Genomic DNA, 18,677 nt, shown 5'->3' on the forward strand with positions numbered 1-18,677 from the left:
CCAAAGCTCTGATGCAGAGGCTTCAAAATCCTGAAATCACTTCATGAAGTAATGGTAGTGACGCCCATCTTTTTTATGCTGTGTTTTTAAGGAGGGGTGCATATCAAAGTGTCTGTGGATAAGATACCAAAGCCCAAATATGCATGTGAGCATGTGCATGATAGATCAGGGAGAGCAGAACATCACATGTATTTTAATTATAAAAATAAGCATGTTATTTCCAAAGTGGTAGCTTTGCAAAATGTAACATTTATTGTAATATCATCTGCTGTCCTTGTTTTCTTTCTGTTCCCCTGGCATGAAATTCTTTTTGTGTTACTCTCTTGTGGAGAAGTAACACAAAAGGAAATTTCACAATAAACAACCTAAACAGTTGCAGATACCCATGTGATCTGTCAAAGAGGTTTTCTCGCAGTTTTTCTTTTGATGCCTGACACAATCAACAGATTCCAGTCTGACTGTTTTTCCTCTGATGCATTTTGAGAAGAAGCATTTTCATACACACAAGTTTAACATTACACAAATCTGCTTGTCCTTTTGTACTGTGAACTCATTAATAGTATCAGGCCCCCACTATCACTGTGACCCTTTTGCTTTCATGTCCTCCCATTCATTGCATTAAGTAGAGGAAAATCAATTAGATGAATGCCTTCATATAGAAAAACATTACCGGTTTCCGTCCTCTGAGTCCACAAGAAAACTACATTCATGCAATACTTTTCTGAAAAGATTTTTTTCTTGCTGAAGACACCAAACAGAATGAAATTCATACATAAAGATGGTTTAAAGATGGCGCCTCCTAGTGGCAGCCTGCTGTAGCGGCTTCCTGTCTTCGTAACATTCTTTAGTGTCTTTAATGTTTCTGTTGCTTTTTTTCCTTTTCTTTTTCATCTTCATCAGTCAGACCACCCTGCACATTACATCCACGTAGATGAGAAGAGAGCAAGAGAAGCTCAGACAGGGGAAAGCAGCAGGACCTGATGGCAGCAGTCCCAGCATGCTGATGGCCTGTGCTAGCCAGCTGTGTGGAGTACTCCTAGGCCTATACAACCTGAGCCTGCACCTCCAGAGAGAGAACACATGCCTGGTCCCAGTGTGAGAAGAATTATCCAGTGGCACCAAACTGACTACAGGCCTGGAGGACTGACCTCTCATATGAAGAAGGTTATGGAGAGACTTGTCTTTAACACCTCAGACCCCTGCTGAGTAAGTCACAAGACCCTCTGCAGTTTGCATACCAGCTCCACTTGGAGGTGGACGATGCAGTGATACATCTGCTGCAGAGAGTGTATTCCTCTCTTGATAGACCCACCACCACAGTTCAGATAATGTTCTAGCACCTTTAACCCGATCCAGTCCAGGCTGCTGAGGCTCCAGTGGTTGAGTGGATCAGCGACTACCTGACGGGCAGACCACAGTTTGTGAGACTGCAGAGCTGTGTGTCAGAGAATCGGAACAGTGACAGGAGCACCCCTGGGAACTGTTCTGTCCCCTTTCCTCTTCACCATCTGTGACCGCCGATCACAGAAACTTGTCTCCTCCAGAAATTCTCTGAGTACACGGCCGTTATTGGATTTGTGGAGATGGGATGGGAAGATTAGTACAGAGGACTGACTGATCACTTCATGAGGTGGTGTGAGGAGAACCACCTGCAGCTGAATGTGGCCAAAACAAAGGAGCTGGTGGTGGACTTTGGCAGAAACACATCCCCAACCCTCCCCTGTCTGCATTGGTGGGACTGATGTTGGAATAGTCACATCCTATCTCGGAGTTCAACTGGATCACAAGCTGGAGTGGTCTGCCAACACGGACGCTGCCTACAAAAAGGGTCCTTCAGTGTCTGCAGCTGCTGCTCTGTATGTTTTATCAGTCTGTTGTGGTGAGCACCATCTTCTTTGCTGTGGCATGCTGAGGTGCAGGAATCAAAGCAGGGATGCAAACACACTGAACAAACTCATCATGAAGGCCGAGTCTGTTGTTGGCATGAAGCTCGCCACCCTGGAGGAGGTGATCGGTTACAGAACGCCGGCAACCATGGACAATGACTCCCACCCCCTCCATAACACACGGGACAATCTGAAGAGCAGTTTCAGCAGCAGGTTCCTTCAACCTCGCTGTCTGGGGGAAGGTTACAGGAGGTCGCCTGGATTAACAAGGTCTGCGTCAGGTGTTGAGGAACTAGGACACACTGGTGAGAAGTGGGCTACTGGAACAAGATGGAGATGCATAAGTGGGCAAGAGATGAGAACAGGGCATTGTTGGAATGCTACTCGCAAGTAACCCCAAGGGAAGTGGTTACATGAATAGGATGTGGGACCTATGGAGTCTTCGATACCTCCATCCAGACTGACGGCGAAACAACTCAGCTCAGTCTTCCAACATTCAGAAGAAGGAACTGCTCTCATAGCTAGAGATTGACGAGTTACAACACAAATGCTACAGCAAGGGGGAGCCAGGACGACAGGTTAGGGGGAGATATCATCACCCCCAACTGAGATTGGGTACCAAGCCCCAAGTGCAATGGAAGAAGGATTGCTGAGTGCGAGAGGAACTGACCTGAAAGATAGAATCATGGTGAAGCTTGAAACCTGGACCCTCCGTAGCCGGTTACCAAGACTACATGAAGTATCCTCTGAAGATCTAGTAGAGGATGTGAATGAAGCACTACAGACAATACCTACTGCAACCATTACTGAGACTAACCAGCTGATCTACACTACGGCAGCAGTGATCAGTGAGATGCTTGGCTACAAGATAAACAAACAGCCACAAGGAGCAGTACCCTCCATGGAGGAGGAGGCTAGAGGCTAAGATCAAGGCAGTAGGAGGGAGGTTAGCCAACTATCGGAGCTGCAGAAAGGTGCAACAAAGACGGTGCTTAAGAAGTACAGGATAGTGATGGGATTTCCGTCTCTTTTTAGAGAACCGGCTTTTTCGGCTCAGCTCACTAAAAAGAGCGGTATCTTTCAGCTCCCAACCAGCTCTTCAGGTTGTTTTGTTGCTTTAATTAATTTATTATTAACAATAATATAAAAATATGCACAAAAGGAATTACTAATGTAAAAAAAAAGTGGTTTTATTTATATATGTTTATATATAAATATATACGGTGGCCCCTAGAGACAAACCATGTACAAACTCCAAAACACATTTCTAGCGTTAACTGAACTTCCAAAACAGAGCTACCTAGATCACTTAAATTACACAATTGAAAGCATATGTGTATTGTTTGTGTATTTATACACAAGCACTCATATATATTCAAATAATGTAAAAAGAAATTTCATTTACCTGTTACTACTACACACCAAATCCGGTCGTTGGTACTTCCTGGCTTGTGTAGCCACTAGGTAACAAAAGCTCAACACTGCGCCTAGCATCCTGGAGCACTTCTGTTGTGTTTTGTACGTGTTTTGGAGTTTTTAAGTGCTTCTGAGTTTTTATGTGCTTCTGAGTTTTTACGTGTTTTGGAGTTTGTACGTGCTTCGGAGACTGTACTTTTAACTATTTAAATTTTCAGCTTTTTCCTTTTAAACAAATTTAAACTGAAACAACACAAAACACTGCAAACCACAACACAATTAAATATAAATTAAAATATGAAAACAAAAAGAAGATACATATTCTCTGTCATATGGGCCTGCATGAATAAACTTTCTGAATCCTTTATCATCTGCAACTGAAAATAGTTGTGGATGATTATTATACTTTTCTAATGTAATGTTGCCCCTGGCTCTCTTTCTCTCTCTTTCCTTCCCGCTCTGTTCCTGTGCTACTGCGAGTGTAACTACTGCCCCTCCCCCCTCTTCCCAGCGCAAAGCACAAGCCTCGCGTGCGGAGTGAAGCGGAAAAAAAGTGCGAGAGGGTGAGCGAAAGAAAAAAAAACCCAGCCGGCTCGCATCGTTCACTTCAAAGATCCGGCTCTAAGAGCCGTTTCGTTCGAGACTGACACATCACTAGTACAGGAAGCTGTCCATACCTGAGGCCTTGGAAACTGCCAAACAAAAACTCTCAGCCTTGGCCAGCTGCTTGAAGAAGTACACCAGAGAGATTGAAGGCAGGAGAATAAACCAGCTGTTCTCCACAGAACCATCCAAGGTGTACTCTCAGTGGCAGGGGAACAATATCAGAACAGCACCACCAAGGCTGGAGACAGAGCAATACTGGAAGAGCATATTGTGGCGAGCTCAGACACGGAGGAGACAGAGGTTTCTTGGGAGCACCCGTTTATTATTCTCTGCCGAAAACACTGCCGCTACCTCCCTCCTCAGCGCGGCAACAACAACAAAAAAAAAAAGGCGCTCTCTCACCGGAAAACACAGTCGCCGAGAGAGCGCATCACTCATCACCATAACAACATGACAACAGAAACAGAACTATAATAATACAACCCCAAAACAGCCCTGACCCGCTACATAGCCCCCACCTAAGGGGTCAGTCGTCCTTGACAGCCCCATTACCCCACACAAAGTCCTGTAAGTGTCCAGGTGCCTTCTTTTGGCGCACCGGCCGGTCTCGACCGGCGGGGGGAAATGTCACTCGGATCAGAACCTGGGGTGTCACCAGCATCCCCTGCCCCGGCGTCTGCCGGAGCGAGCGGTCGGTACGGTGAAAGCCTGTCCCGGCGCAACACCACCATGTGCCCCGAGCCCGGCATGCGGATACGGTACACCACTTCCGTTAGCCGCTCCATGACCTCCGCCGGCCCTTGCCAGTGACTGCACAGTTTGGGGGACACTCCTCTCTTGCGAACCGGGCAGTACACCCAAACCCTTGTCGCCAGGCACAAAAGCCTCCCCCCGGCACTTGGTGTCGTAGGCTCTTTTCTGTCGTACCCCGGCGCTGGCCTGGGCCTGGCGAGTGTAGTCGTGAACCACCTGCAGCCGCTCCCTCAGCCTCCTGTAGTAGTCCATCTCTGGCCCACCGTCAATCTCCGGCTCGGGGGGGGACCCAAACACCAGATCCACAGGCGTCCGGCGCTCCCGCCCAAACATCAAAGCGGCAGGCGTGCACTGGCTGGACTCCCGAACCGCAGTCCGATACGACCAAAGGACCAGGGGCAGATGTCGGTCCCAATCCCGCTGGTGGCGGCTGGTGAGAATGGCGAGCTGGGTAGCCAGTGTGCGGTTAAAACGCTCGACCAAGCCGTCGCTTTGTGGGTGGAGCGGTGTGGTTCTTGTCTTCTCCAACCCCAGCCGCCGACAAATCTCGACCTGCCCAATGCTGGATCTCGAAGTCGTAGCCCTGAAGGACCTCCAGCCAGCAGGCCACCTGACCTTCTGGGTGTTTGAGGTTCAGAAGCCAGGTCAGAGATGCATGGTCAGTGCGCAGGAGGAACCGGCAGCCGTGCAGTTATGGCCGGAAATGCCGCACCGCTAGCACTACGGCCAGCAGCTCCCGCCGGGTCACGCAGTAGTTCCTCTCGGCTCGCCCCAGAGCACGGCTGAAGTATGCCACCACTCATTCTCCGGCCTCGCCCTGCTGGGAAAGGAAAGCCCCGACTCCTACATTGCTAGCGTCAGTGTCCACAATGAAAGGTTGCCGGGCGTCGGGGTAGGCCAGAACTGGGGCTCTGGTGAGGGCCTCCTTCAGCTGTGCAAAAGCCGCAGCGCAGGCATCACCCCAGCCAAACGGCTGGCCCTTGTCAGTCAAGCGGTGGAGGGGGCTGGCTATCGTCGCGAACCCCTTGATGAACCGACGGTAGTAGGAGGCTAGGCCCAGGAAGCTCCGCAGCTCTTTGACGTTCGAGGGAGTCGGCCAGTACCGGACCGCAGCCACCTTTGCGGAATCGGTGGTGATACCTTGAGCGCTGATCACATGGCCCAAGAACGTAGTCTCTCTCGCCAACAGCCGGCACTTCACAGGGTTGAGCCGCAGCCCAGCTCGACGGATGGCGCTGAAGACCTCGCTCAGGTGAGACAGTGCACTGTCGAAGTCGCCACAGTGCACCAACAGGTCATCCAGGTACACAACACAGTGGCTACGAGGGATGTTCACGAGCACCCTCTCCATCAGCCTCTCAAACGTCGCTGGCGCATTGCAGAGCCCAAATGGCATGACCCTGAACTGCCACAGCCCCTGTCCAATGGTGAATGCAGTCTTAGGCCTTGCTTCGGGGGCTAGCTCCACCTGCCAGTAGCCGCTGCGTAGGTCGAGGGAGCTGAACCAGCTGGAGCCGGTAACGTAATCCAGGGCCTCGTCGATCCGTGGAAGCGGGTACGAGTCCTTCTTGGTGACTGCATTGAGACGGCGAAAGTCCACGCAGAACCTCGGGCTGTCATCCTTCTTCCCCACCAGCAGTGTTGGGGAGTAACGGAATACATGTACCGCCGTTACGTATTCAGAATACAAAATATGAGTAACTGTATTCCGTTACAGTTACCGTTTAAAAAGGTGGTATTCAGAATACAGTTACTTTGTTGAAATAAATGGATTACACTGCGGTACTTCCCTGTTTCATATTGTCGCGGGTCAGGACTGTTTGGGTTTGTTTGACAGCTACGTTCTGTTGCCTTTCAACGCCTCTCTGTCTCCTGCAAGCAAAGTTGACCCAGACAACAAAGTAAAGCTAGTTTTCGGCTACCAGCCCGACAGGGAACCCACCGTATTAGCCAGAGGTCCTTTTACTACGTTTCGGAGCCGCGGACCTTCAGTAACAGTAATAAATCACAGCAATAGGACATTCATGTAGTTGTAAACAGCATGATAATATATTAAGTATTCCAAAGTATTCAGAATACGTTACTCTCATTGAGTAACGTAACGGAATACGTTACAGAATACATTTTGGGGCATGTATTCAGTATTCTGTAGTGCAGTGGTTCCCAAACTTTTTTTGCTGGGCCCCCCTTGTTTAACAAGAAAAATGTTCGCGCCCCCCACCCCCGTGTGCGCACGCGCGCAAACACACGCACACGCACAAACACATCCTTCAACCACACACACCCATATTTTGCTCCATTGCGGTTTATTTCACACCTCAAACATTTATTAAACAATTAAGCAAATACAAATAATCTGCAATAAATTACAGGTAGTAAGAAAATAAACTACCAACTCTTTTACGCTCTGTCCGCACCTACACGGGTATTTTGAAACGCGCAGCTGTTTCGGGCACACGTAACGGGCGTATCGAATCACCGAGAACGGAGATTTTTAAAACTCCTTTTTTTTGCGTTTACGTGTGGACAAGGAATACAGAGTTTGTCACGCAATGTCAAAGGTATGTGCCTTTTTCACGTCACACTGTGCGCCACGTTATTGTTTACATGAGATGAATGGCAGATAGAGACAAAATACTGTTAATCTGACTCTGCAGGTTTTACACGCTTACATATACAGGCCATTACTGTCCCTGCATTTAGAAAGGCAGAGGCATCACGGTGTAATTATTTTACATGTAGTTGTGTTTTTTTCCTGTGTAATAATGTTCAACATTGCTATCAATACATTTTTCAAAAAAACCCTCTACAAAATGGGTTCAAAAACATAAACAACTGTGGGATACTGTTTGTCCGTGATTTGAACAGCCCAGCGCTGCTCCCGATGCAGGGAAAACTAATTCTGCAGGGAGACCTACCTCAGCACTTGTGCAGGTGAAACCAAAGGGAAGATATGCTTCACCATATTTTCTAGTCTTTGGCTTAGAATGAAGTTGGTTTGGAAACATATTCAGCTATGCTTCATCTCCTGCTTTATGCTTGTGTGGGCGCCCGTGCTAGCAGTGTCCAAGCGTTGTTTTTGTTTTTGTTTTTTTTCCCTTTTCATGCCGCGCCCCCCCTGCAATAGCTCTGCGCCCCCCCTAGGGGGCGGGCCCCACACTTTGGGAACCACTGCTGTAGTGGAATACATTTTAAAAGTAACCTTCCCAACACTGCCCACCAGGACCACGGGTGCCGCCCATGGGCTGTTGGACGGCTCGATCACCCCAGCCGCAGCCATCTCACGGATCTTTTCCTCTGCCACCTGCCGTTTTGAGAGGGGCAGCCGGTGTGGGCGCAGACGGATGGGTTGAGCAGAGCCGGTGTCGTTGGTGTGCTGGACCAGCCCCGTCTGCCTGCAGTCTTTGTCACTGGCGGCAAAGATGTTCACATTCTCATCCAGGAGGCACCTCAACCGCTGGCGCTGGTCAACGTTGAGACCTACGCTGCTGCGCTGCCACAGGTCACCAACAGCCTCGGTTGTCTCGGTCGAGGGAGATTTGTCGGGCTGAGAGGCCAGGGCTGAGGTGAGTAGAGATGACTCGGAGCCACCGGCACCCGAAATCTGCTGAGCGGCAGCTGCCCGACGCCTGTCTCGTCTGGCTCTGGTCCCCTCCGCTCCCTGCTTTTGACCGCACTGGAGGGTAAGAGTCTCTGTGCCAAGAGTGATAGCCCGCCCTTGCGGTGTCGACGCAGGCCCCCCAGCGGGTCAGCAGATCAATTCAATTCAATTCAATTCAATTTTATTTATATAGCGCCAAATCACAACAAAAGTCGCCTCAAGGCGCTTTATATTGTACAGTAGATAGCACAATAATAAATACAGAGAAAAACCCAACAATCATATGACCCCCTATGAGCAAGCACTTTGGCGACAGTGGGAAGGAAAAACTCCCTTTTAACAGGAAGAAACCTCCGGCAGAACCAGGCTCAGGGAGGCGCGGGCCATCTGCTGCGACCGGTTGGGGTGAAAGAAGAAAAACAGGATAAAGACATGCTGTGGAAGAGAGACAGAGATTAATAACAGATATGATTCGATGCAGAGAGGTCTATTAACACATAGTGAGTGAGAAAGGTGACTGGAAGGAAAAACTCAATGCATCATGGGAATCCCCGGCAGCTCACGCCTATTGCAGCAGCATAACTAAGGGAGGATTCAGGGTCACCTGGTCCAGCCCTAACTATATGCTTTAGCAAAAGGAAAGTTTTAAGCCTAATCTTGAAAGTAGAGATAGTGTCTGTCTCCCGAATCCAAACTGGAAGCTGGTTCCACAGAAGAGGGGCCTGAAAACTGAAGGCTCTGCCTCCCATTCTACTTTTAAATACTCTAGGAACAACAAGTAAGCCTGCAGAGCGAGAGCGAAGTGCTCTAATGGGGTGATATGGTACTACAAGGTCATTAAGATAAGATGGGGCCTGATTATTTAAGACCTTGTATGTGAGGAGCAGGATTTTGAATTCAATTCTGGATTTAACAGGAAGCCAATGAAGGGAAGCCAAAACAGGAGAAATCTGCTCTTTCTTTCTAGTCCCTGTCAGTACCCTTGCTGCAGCATTTTGGATCAGCTGAAGGCTTTTCAGTGAGTTTTTAGGACATCCTGATAATAAAGAATTACAGTAGTCCAGCCTGGAAGTAATAAATGCATGAACTAGTTTTTCAGCATCACTCTGAGACAGGATATTTCTAATTTTAGAGATGTTGCGCAAATGGAAGAAAGCAGTCTTACATATTTGTTTAATATGTGCATTGAAGGACATGTCCTGGTCAAAAATGACTCCAAGGTTCCTCACAGCATTACTGGAGGCCAAGGTAATGCCATCCAGAGTAAGAATCTGCTTACATACCATATTTCTAAGATTTTCAGGGCCGAGTACAATAACCTCAGTTTTATCTGAATTAAGAAGCAGAAAGTTAGCGGCCATCCAGGCCGATGATGCACTGGTCTTGAATGTCAGCAAGCCAGAAGTCGTGCACCAGCTCCAGATCCTTCACTCGGATCCGCAATGGTTTCTTCCCCCGCATATCAGCCCTCTCACCCGTCACTGTCATCAGCTGGGTGTCGGTGGGCAACCAACCCTTCACCAATGGCCCGGACGTTCCAGGGAGCACACCAGGTCGTATCAGGGAAATGGTGGACCCTGTGTCCACCAGGGCCTGGCATGGCTGGTCCTCAACACAGCAGCTCAGGTAGAGTCCCTTGAGGTGCCCAACTCGGCCCACCACCGTGCATCGTCCTTGGAGGGGAGCAGGAAGCTGGAGCGGTGGTCCCCTCGCTACACCGCTCCCTCCCGGTTTCCCTGGGGCTGCGTAGTCCTGGTCTTCGGGGCAGGTGCTGGGCAGTCACGCGCCATGTGGCCAGGCTCATCACACCAGTAGCAGCGGTCGGTCGGTCGACGGGGACGCCTCCGGGGACGCCTCCGGGGACGCCTCCGGGGCACCGAGGGTTGCAGCTGGCATATCTCGGCGGCCTCCCCCTCCCCGTCGCAGTCTGCGACTCTGATTTGTGGGTAGTTTGGGGGTCACCTGCTGGTTAGGTTGCGAGGTGAACACCAGCTCGGCCCTCTCAGCCTCAAAGAGCGCCTCACGGAGAGTTTGAGACATGGCCAGGCGGACGTGTTGGCGTAGTCGCTCTGGAAAAAGTCCTCGCAGAAAAGCATGCAGGCTAAGCTCCTCACGGGCTGCTGCTGGGAACTCCGGGTAGCCACAACGAGCATGCAGCAACACGTCCGCTGCAAAGGTGCCCAGGCTCTCCCCCGGCCAACGGCTCCGGTTGGTCAGCTGCTCTCTGCTCTGATCAGTGGAGTGCCGCTGCCCGAATCGCCTCTCGAGTGCTATGGTGAGGGCCTGGAGCTCATGCTGCTCTGACCGGGCTAGGTCAAGGAGTACCTGCAGTGCATCTCCTTCCAATGCTAGCGCTAGGTGTGTAGCAGCCTCTTCGTCGCTCCAGCCATTATGCCTCGCGGCTAGCCGTACTTGTGAGAGGTAGGGCTCTAGCGGGGTTACCCCGTTGTATTTCGGTACCTTAGCTGGCGTTGCCGGCATCACTGCTCGCTGTCAGGGGCTCGGTGTGTCGGTCGACAGAGGCAGCCCATGACGCATTGCCCTAACGTCTGTCGCGACGGGCCGCCGCCGCGGTGCGCTCGCACCGTCAGGACCCGTTGGGGGACTTACATGGCCGCTCGCTTCCTCTCTCCTCAATCGCCAGCTTCCCAAGCAGCGGATGCTCTCCTCGACAGCTTCCTCCAGCCTCCGAATGTCTCTCTCCATTCCGGCGAGGGTGAGCTATCCCACTTCTGACACCAATGTGGCGAGCTCAGACACGGAAGAGACAGAGGTTTCTTGGGAGCACCCGTTTATTATTCTCTGCCGAGAACACTGCCGCTACCTCCCTCCTCAGCGCGGCAACAACAACAACAAAAAAAAAAGGCGCTCTCTCACCGGAAAACACAGTCGCCGAGAGAGTGCGTCACTCATCACCATAACAACATGACAACAGAAACAGAACTATAATAACAGAACCCCAAAACAGCCCTGACCCGCTACAATATGGAAGAAGGACGCAACCCATAACGGCAATGCTCAGTGGCTAGTGGATCTGAGGACAGACCACAGCAACCTCCCTGAACAGGGTCCAGTAACCATCACAGTGGGAGACATCCAAGAAAGGGTCTCCAGTAGGGCTGCACGATTTTGCATAAAATGAGAATCACAATTTTTTTGCTTAGAATTGAGATCACGATTCTCTCATGATTTTCTTTTCCAGTATAAATATTTATTGCACTTATTAACTGCACATCAACTTCGTAACAGTTGAAACTGAACATAAAAACAATAAATAAACATAAAAACAATAAATGCCTCACATTTTGTGGTTGCCGCAAAATGTTGTACTGCTTGAAATTCCGTCTCCACCGTTGCTGGACACTGTGTGTATAGAGCAGGTAGTGCAACAATAGAAAAATAGTTGCGGGACGGCACTGTGTAGCGTTTGTCTAGGGTGTTGATCATTTTCCTAAATCCCTCGTTTTGCACAGTGTTGATATATCTTTGGTCAGATGATAAGTAATAGCCTCCGTAATTTCTTTGTGCCTGCGGGAGTTCGACGTGTATAGGGAAGCGCTGTATAAGGTTCCCGTTATTGATGTTTGGGTGGTTGACCGGGACGAATTTTCTCCTGTCACTTTCTCGTCATCCCTGACGTGTTCTCCGTTGTTTTTTCCCTGCCAATTTGAGCATCACGGCACAGCTTCTGTATCACGTGGTATAAGGCTCCGCCCTTGTCATTTGTTGAGCAGGAAGAGGGAGCGCTTGTTTTCATGCAGATTACGTCCCCGGATCAAAATGCGGTACAATCGTCGTCGTTTTTTTTTTTTTTTTTTTTAAATCGTTGTCATTTGGAAATGAGATCGCACATAAGTATGAATCGAGATCGCGATTTTCTAACGATTAATCGTGCAGCCCTAGTCTCCAGTATGAAGAGGTGGACAGCACCAGGCCCTGACATGGTTCACGCCTGCTGGCTGAAGAAGCTGACTGCACTCCACGAGCGCCTGGCAACACAAATGAACCAGCTGCTAGTTGACGAGAGACACCCGGAATGAGTAACCGAAGGCCGGTCAGACCTGATCCTCAAGGACCCCCAGAAAGGACCGGTCCCCTCCAACTACCGACCAATAACCTGCCTCAGCACCACGTGGAAGCTCCTGTCAGGCATCATAGCAGCTAAGATGAACAGGTACATGGGTCAATACATGAGTGGGGCACAGAAAGGGATGGGCAAGAATACCAGAGTGAAACACCAGCTATACATACATATATATACACACATTTTATAGCACAGACACCTTTTAAACATTTTATTTCCATTTTAAATGATCTTTTTCATTGTTGATTTAGTATTATACTGCATGTAGTATTATTATTATTATTAGCTATAAAATAAAAATTTCACAAGAACAAGGAGTGTGTCTGTGTGTTTGTGTGTGTATTTGCGTGTGTGTGTGTGTGTGTATTTGCGTGTGTGTGTGTGTGTATTTGTGTGTGTGTGTGTGTGTATTTGCGTGTGTGTGTGTGTGTGTGTGTATGTGTGTGTATTTGCGTGTGTGTGTGTGTGTATTTGTGTGTGTGTGTGTATTTGTGTGTGTGTGTGTGTGTGTGTGTGTGTGTGTGTGTGGGCTAGCAGCTGTAGCAGAGTTCGAGGCTCGCAGACAGTCCTGCATGAATCCAGAGCTATGTGTAAAAGCTCTGCCTGCACTGTCAGCGACTGCAACAGTAATGACTGCACTTAACATTCAAGCTGCACTGCACTGCTCGGGCTTGCATTTGATAATTTTAGTGCACAGTCGGCTTGTAATTGGAAAAGCTGATGAAAGAGCCGTTGGACATTAGCCAGGAAGCACGGTAAAGTCTACTGTGAGTCAGATACTAAGGAAAGGTTAAGATCAAGCAGGAAGCTGCAGGAGCTGCATCTGAGACATGTGAGAGCATCAAGGAGTGAAGTATGTATCATCTCCTTCTCTCCCAGATGATTCCCAGGTTTTATAACCTTTCAAAATTGTCACCTTTTAACTCTCTGACTGAGTTCTGACAGGGATAATCATCTATGATCTTGTTACTGTATCTCAGTGAACATAGCTGTAATCCATCAAACAGATTAGTCTTAAAGCTACACAAGTCTGTAATTCAAAGACAGATGAAATGACTGTAAACTATTTATATTTACTATGTTACACACACTGGTGAGCTTGTTTGTTTTTTTTACCAACCTCATTTCCAGCATCTGCAGTCAGTAGTATACTCTACAGACGGACAGTTACAGAGTCAATCTAGCTGAGCATGCAGCAGCCAAAGAGGTACGCCAGCATAACATTATAAGCTGATAAGAGTTCATCACACTGATGGTTGTGATGCGGGTAGAGAGGAACTGCAGCAACTGTTATATTTGAGTCTGTTGACTCCACAGTGATTTCTCAGTTCAGCTTCTTTATTGCGTTTTAGCTTTTGCTTATTTCGGACATCCCAGCAAACGTGGCTGAAACAGTCAAAAGTTGCAACGATATGACAACAAAATCTGCAGCATAAACGTTAAAGTCAGGTCCACACACAACACTGCCCGTTTGTCCTTGGTGTGAGCGTTATAACATTTCTAACTTTCGTGATGTTCAATGTTTTGTTTGCTTTCTTTCTTCTAATTAATAAAACAATTTAAACTTGAAAATAAATCAAATATCAACGCTGAGAAAAGGTGCTCAGTGAATGGTCATTCATTCTATGATGAGATGTAATAAACATGAAAAAATCTTCAGTCTGGAGTGATGGAAATAATGAATCAAATGCTCCATTTTATGATTTGGGGAACTGCTTCTTCCAGATTTTGTATTATATTTTGTACTAATGATCAAGCTGAAGACCGCACATCCTACATGGAAGCTGTGCCTTTAATAAAACACCAAAAACTTGTTACATCTCGTTCTGTGAATACTATGAATCAGACTGATCAGTGTGCATTACTGGGCAGATCTCATTAGCATATATTCTAATAATCCTTGATTATGCTGAAAGTCCTATTAGCTAGAGTGACTTTCTAAAAGCTCTTATTCAGCTCCAAGTCCAAAGAGGCAGCCACGGAGAAACAAACTGCACTGATGCATTTCATCAGTTCATCTTTCATCCTGCACTGCATGACTCCAGCGTGCAGCTACAGCGGCAGCCAGCCGTCGACAGTGTGACAGCATAATCAGTGTCAGCGAGGCTTGTTGCGGGCAGGTCAGGTGTGCACTCACCAGCAGCGTGGGCAGCCCGGCCACCGCGGCGTACAGCAGCACGGGTGGGACGGCGCTGCTGTCCTCCGGCCCCAGGTACGGTTTGGTGTACGTGGTGTCGTAGCAGAAGAAGCCCTGCACGTGCACGTTGAAGGTGTCGGTGTATTCGAAGTAGTAGGCCAACATGACGGTCCCGGCCATGATCACCAGCTGGAAATACAGCATGATGCACACGGAGAACGTGAGACATTTAATTAGAACACAGTCCCTCTCTCTCTTCTATTCAGCCTCCTCCTCCTCCGCAGCGGCGTCCACTTCCGCTGAGCGGCTCATGACGGCTCGGCTGTGCGCCAGAAGCCTCCGTGACTGTGTTCAGCGCGTCCTCCACCCTCCGCTGCTGCCGCTGCACACTGACTGCGAGACAGGAGGGGAGGTGTGGGGGCGAGCGACGTGTGTGAGGGTGTGTCTGCGCGTAAGAGCTGAGAAGGCTTGGCTAAAAGCTTGACGTGATCCACGTGTGTGTGTGTGTGTGTGTGTGTGTGTGTGTGTGAACCATATGTGTGTTTAGCAGCAGAGAAAGGAGCAGCTGGAGAGAGAACGGAGAGACGGAATGATGCGCAGGGAGGGGCTGTGGACGTCATATGAGACTGCTCCGGGAAATGAGGAGATGAATAGAAGTGAATGAGAAGAAGGTGCATGATGCTAAGTCCCCATCTGGAGGGATGCAGATGTTCTCTGTGGCACATATGGCAGGTCACTTCCTGTCGGCGCTGATGAAAGAAAGATTCAGAACTTTAGTGAAAGAGTGCAAATCACTGTCTTTATGAGTTACAGGAGTCTACTGTAGCAACATGTAACAACACAGCTGTGTCACTGTTTTTATCTGTTTATATATAATTATTTGATAATTAAAAAATGACATTCAACACATGAAAGCCTTTTTTTTTTTACAAAACTGTAACATAAAAGCTAAACTTTAAAATTCAACATTTAACAAAAGGAGAAATGTAAAAATCAAGTAAAAACAAGCATTTCACTTACGGAGAAAAACGGAGACTTATTAGCAACACTGTTCAGTAGGGGGGTCGTGTAATTGTTATGATTATGTAGTGGCTTTAGAAAAAAAACTTTAATCAGCCAAGATTGTTATTTTTTTCAGACGCTCCTGAACACAAGAGGTCATAAAAACTAAATATCTGTCATCTTTAAAACCCTGATGCAGAGCAGGAGAAAAACACTATCACTGCTGCGTAATAATCATAGAATTAGAGGTTGGGACTTTTGTTATTTAAATCAGAGAGCTGAAAGACATCTCCTGTATACGGGTCGTGGGCCCTGAAGATCAACAATATACACTGAGTAATGATGGGAGAAGAGACCGGTGGGAACACAGCAAGAACAAACCAGGAGATTTGTATGAGATTTAATGAAATAAGAGTTAAACTTGATACAAATCACACAGAAGACAAGAGACTATCAAAATAAAACAGGAACTAACACTGAGTCACAGACTCAAACATTTAAACTTCACACAAGACACATTAACCTCCTAGGACCTGCCATCCACATATGTGGACCAAAATACTAAATTTTGCTCTACAAGTGTCTGATATCCACTTACGAGGATGTTATACTGCCACTGTTCTATCGAAATTTACAGCCAATATCCTCATATGTGGATCTCATTATTCTCAGAAAAAAATCAGGTAATTCTTTGCCAGGGCTGCCCTTTGTCACCGATTCTGTTCATAATTTTTATGGACAGGATTTCTAGGTGCAGCCAAGTGGCGGAGGGCTTTCGCTTCGGTGGCCTCAGAATCTCATCTCTGCTTTTTGCGGATGATGTGGTTCTGTTGGCTTCATCAGGTGAAGGCCTCCAGCTCGCACTGGAACGGTTCGCAGCCGAGTGTGAAGCAGCGGGAATGAGGATCAGCACCTCCAAATCTGAGGCCATGGTTCTCAGCCGGAAAAGGGTGGAGTGCCCACTCCGGGTCGGGGATGAGTTCCTGCCCCAAGTGGAGGAGTTCAAGTATCTCGTGGTCTTGTTCGCGAGTGATGGGAGAAGGGAGCCGGAGATCGACAGACGGATTGGTGCTGCGGGTGCAGTGATGCGGACGCTGCACCGGTCCGTCGTGGTGAAGAGGGAGCTGAGTGTAAAAGCGAAGCTCTCAATTTACCGGTCGATCTACGTCCCGACCCTCACCTATGGCCACGAGCTGTGGGTAGTGACCGAAAGAACGAGATCGCGGATACAAGCGGCAGAAATGAGCTTCCTCCGAAGGGTGGCTGGCCTCTCCCTTAGAGATAGGGTGAGAAGTTCGGCCATCCGGGAGGGGCTCAGAGTAGAGCCGCTGCTCCTCCACATCGAAAGGAGCCAGTTGAGGTGGTTCGGGCATCTGACAAGGATGCCTCCTGGGCGCCTCCTGGGTGAGGTGTTCCGGCATGTCCCACCGGGAGGAGGCCCAGGGCAGACCCAGGACACGCTGGAGAGATTATATCTCTCGGCTGGCCTGGAAACGCCTTGGTGTTCCCCCGGATAAGCTGGAGGAGGTGGCTGGGGAGAGGGAGGTCTGGGCTTCTCTGCTTAGGCTGCTGCCCCCGCGACCCGACCCCGGATAAAGCGGATGAAGATGGATGGATGGAATTCTTTGTTTTTACATTCATCAGGTCCCAATCAGTCCAAATAGTGAAGAGAAATTAAAAATGCATGCCATGAAAGAGTTCGGGTCTCAGGAGGTTAAAAGATAAAACACAGAGACGAGAGTCAGGGAACAGGAATGGAACACTAAAGGGAACTAATGAATATGGTCATCTATAACTAAACTGGAGACACAAATCATAAAACAGGAAATTAATACAGTGTTTAGAAAAAAACTTATAAGCACAAGGAAATAAAACTTAATGAGACAGTAAACTGCATAATTTTCAATAAACAACTGGAAAAAATGGGGCGTTGTAAAACGTCTGACTGATAGTGTACATAAAATCAAACTGTAGCCATGCAGTCTGTTCCCTCTGCTGTCTGTCTGTCTGTATTTTGTGGTCTCTGAGTTTTATGTCTCTTAATGTGCATATTTATTGTATTGATTGTCAATGCTTTTCTTCTGCATGTGTGGCGTCATAATAATGTAATAAAAATAATATGCAGGTTTTTACCTTCATTGTTTCACAAAAGGTTAAAAAATGTCCACAATTTGGGCTTTTGGATACAGAATATTTTAAAGCAATTTATCAGGAGCAAAGCAGAAGCCAAATGAAAAATTGCAAAAGATGCACTTATGTCTGTGTTCCATGCTGATATAATCCAACAGGAAAGCAGCAATACAACACCTTGGAAATACAATCCCTCACGAATATAATGGAAATCACAATGGAAAAGTACCTGATTCAATGAATATAAGGAAGTGAATCACTGGCAGGATTCGTGGAGTGTTGATGATGAGACGCAGTCACAGGTGTGTCCAGATGTTATATCGGGAGGCTACTTTGATGAGTGAAAACATTTTGGTCTATAAATTGATTCCATGACTTCTTTTTAAACTCCAATTGCTAATCTGCACTATGCTTTCATTTCAGAGTGCAATCAGACATTAAACTGCATAATTTTCAATAAAAAACTGAAAAACTGTTGTGTTCTGAAACGTTTAACCCCATAATGTAAGGATTACGCGGAAGTTCAATCAGGAAACCATCAGCATTCTTGAGCTGTAATGCAGGCTTTCTCATGTCCTGTCCTTCGCCTACACCTTGCCTTATCACAGGCTCTGCCTCTCTGTTAGCTTCAGTAGCTGCCTTATCTCAGACTCTGTGCACTCTCCTGCCCTCAAGTGGCCCCTGAGCTGTACTGCAGGCTCAGTCTCTGCTTTGCTTTATGCCTTTGTTATCCGGAGCCCTCCCTCAGTTTTCTCACTCATCATGATGCATGTTAATTCATGTTATGTCTGACCTTTCGTTCCACCTTCCTTTCAACACTTCACATCAGAGAGAGCAGCTAAACAGGACCACACAGTGAAAGGCTAATACGTTCAATTGTTGCTGTTTTACACCCAGTTATGGACAATGAGTAGTGATGACATCCTTTGTGGAGTTCAGGAAGCAGAAGAGATATGGCCATAGTTCTTACTGGGTCTATACTTTTCATTTCATGCTTTAATGGCTTTAATGGAAGTATAAGTATATAAATGTTAAGTATACTTCTAACATTTGTAAGTACAG

General features: G+C 47.8%; 1 protein-coding gene across 1 annotated transcript in view; it reads right to left on the reverse strand.

The window, feature by feature from the left end:
• Window positions 1-18,677, reverse strand: part of plppr5b (phospholipid phosphatase related 5b) — a 140,716-nt gene that overhangs the window by 111,989 nt on the left and 10,050 nt on the right. The window contains exon 3 of the mRNA XM_039616916.1: window positions 14,484-15,232. Within this exon, the coding sequence (XP_039472850.1) occupies window positions 14,484-14,687 (204 nt within the window). The 5' untranslated portion in view covers window positions 14,688-15,232. The remainder of the gene's footprint in view (window positions 1-14,483; window positions 15,233-18,677) is intronic.

Source organism: Oreochromis aureus, linkage group 9 (genome assembly GCF_013358895.1).
Source record: "Oreochromis aureus strain Israel breed Guangdong linkage group 9, ZZ_aureus, whole genome shotgun sequence".
NCBI classification, from domain to species: Eukaryota; Metazoa; Chordata; class Actinopteri; order Cichliformes; family Cichlidae; genus Oreochromis; species Oreochromis aureus.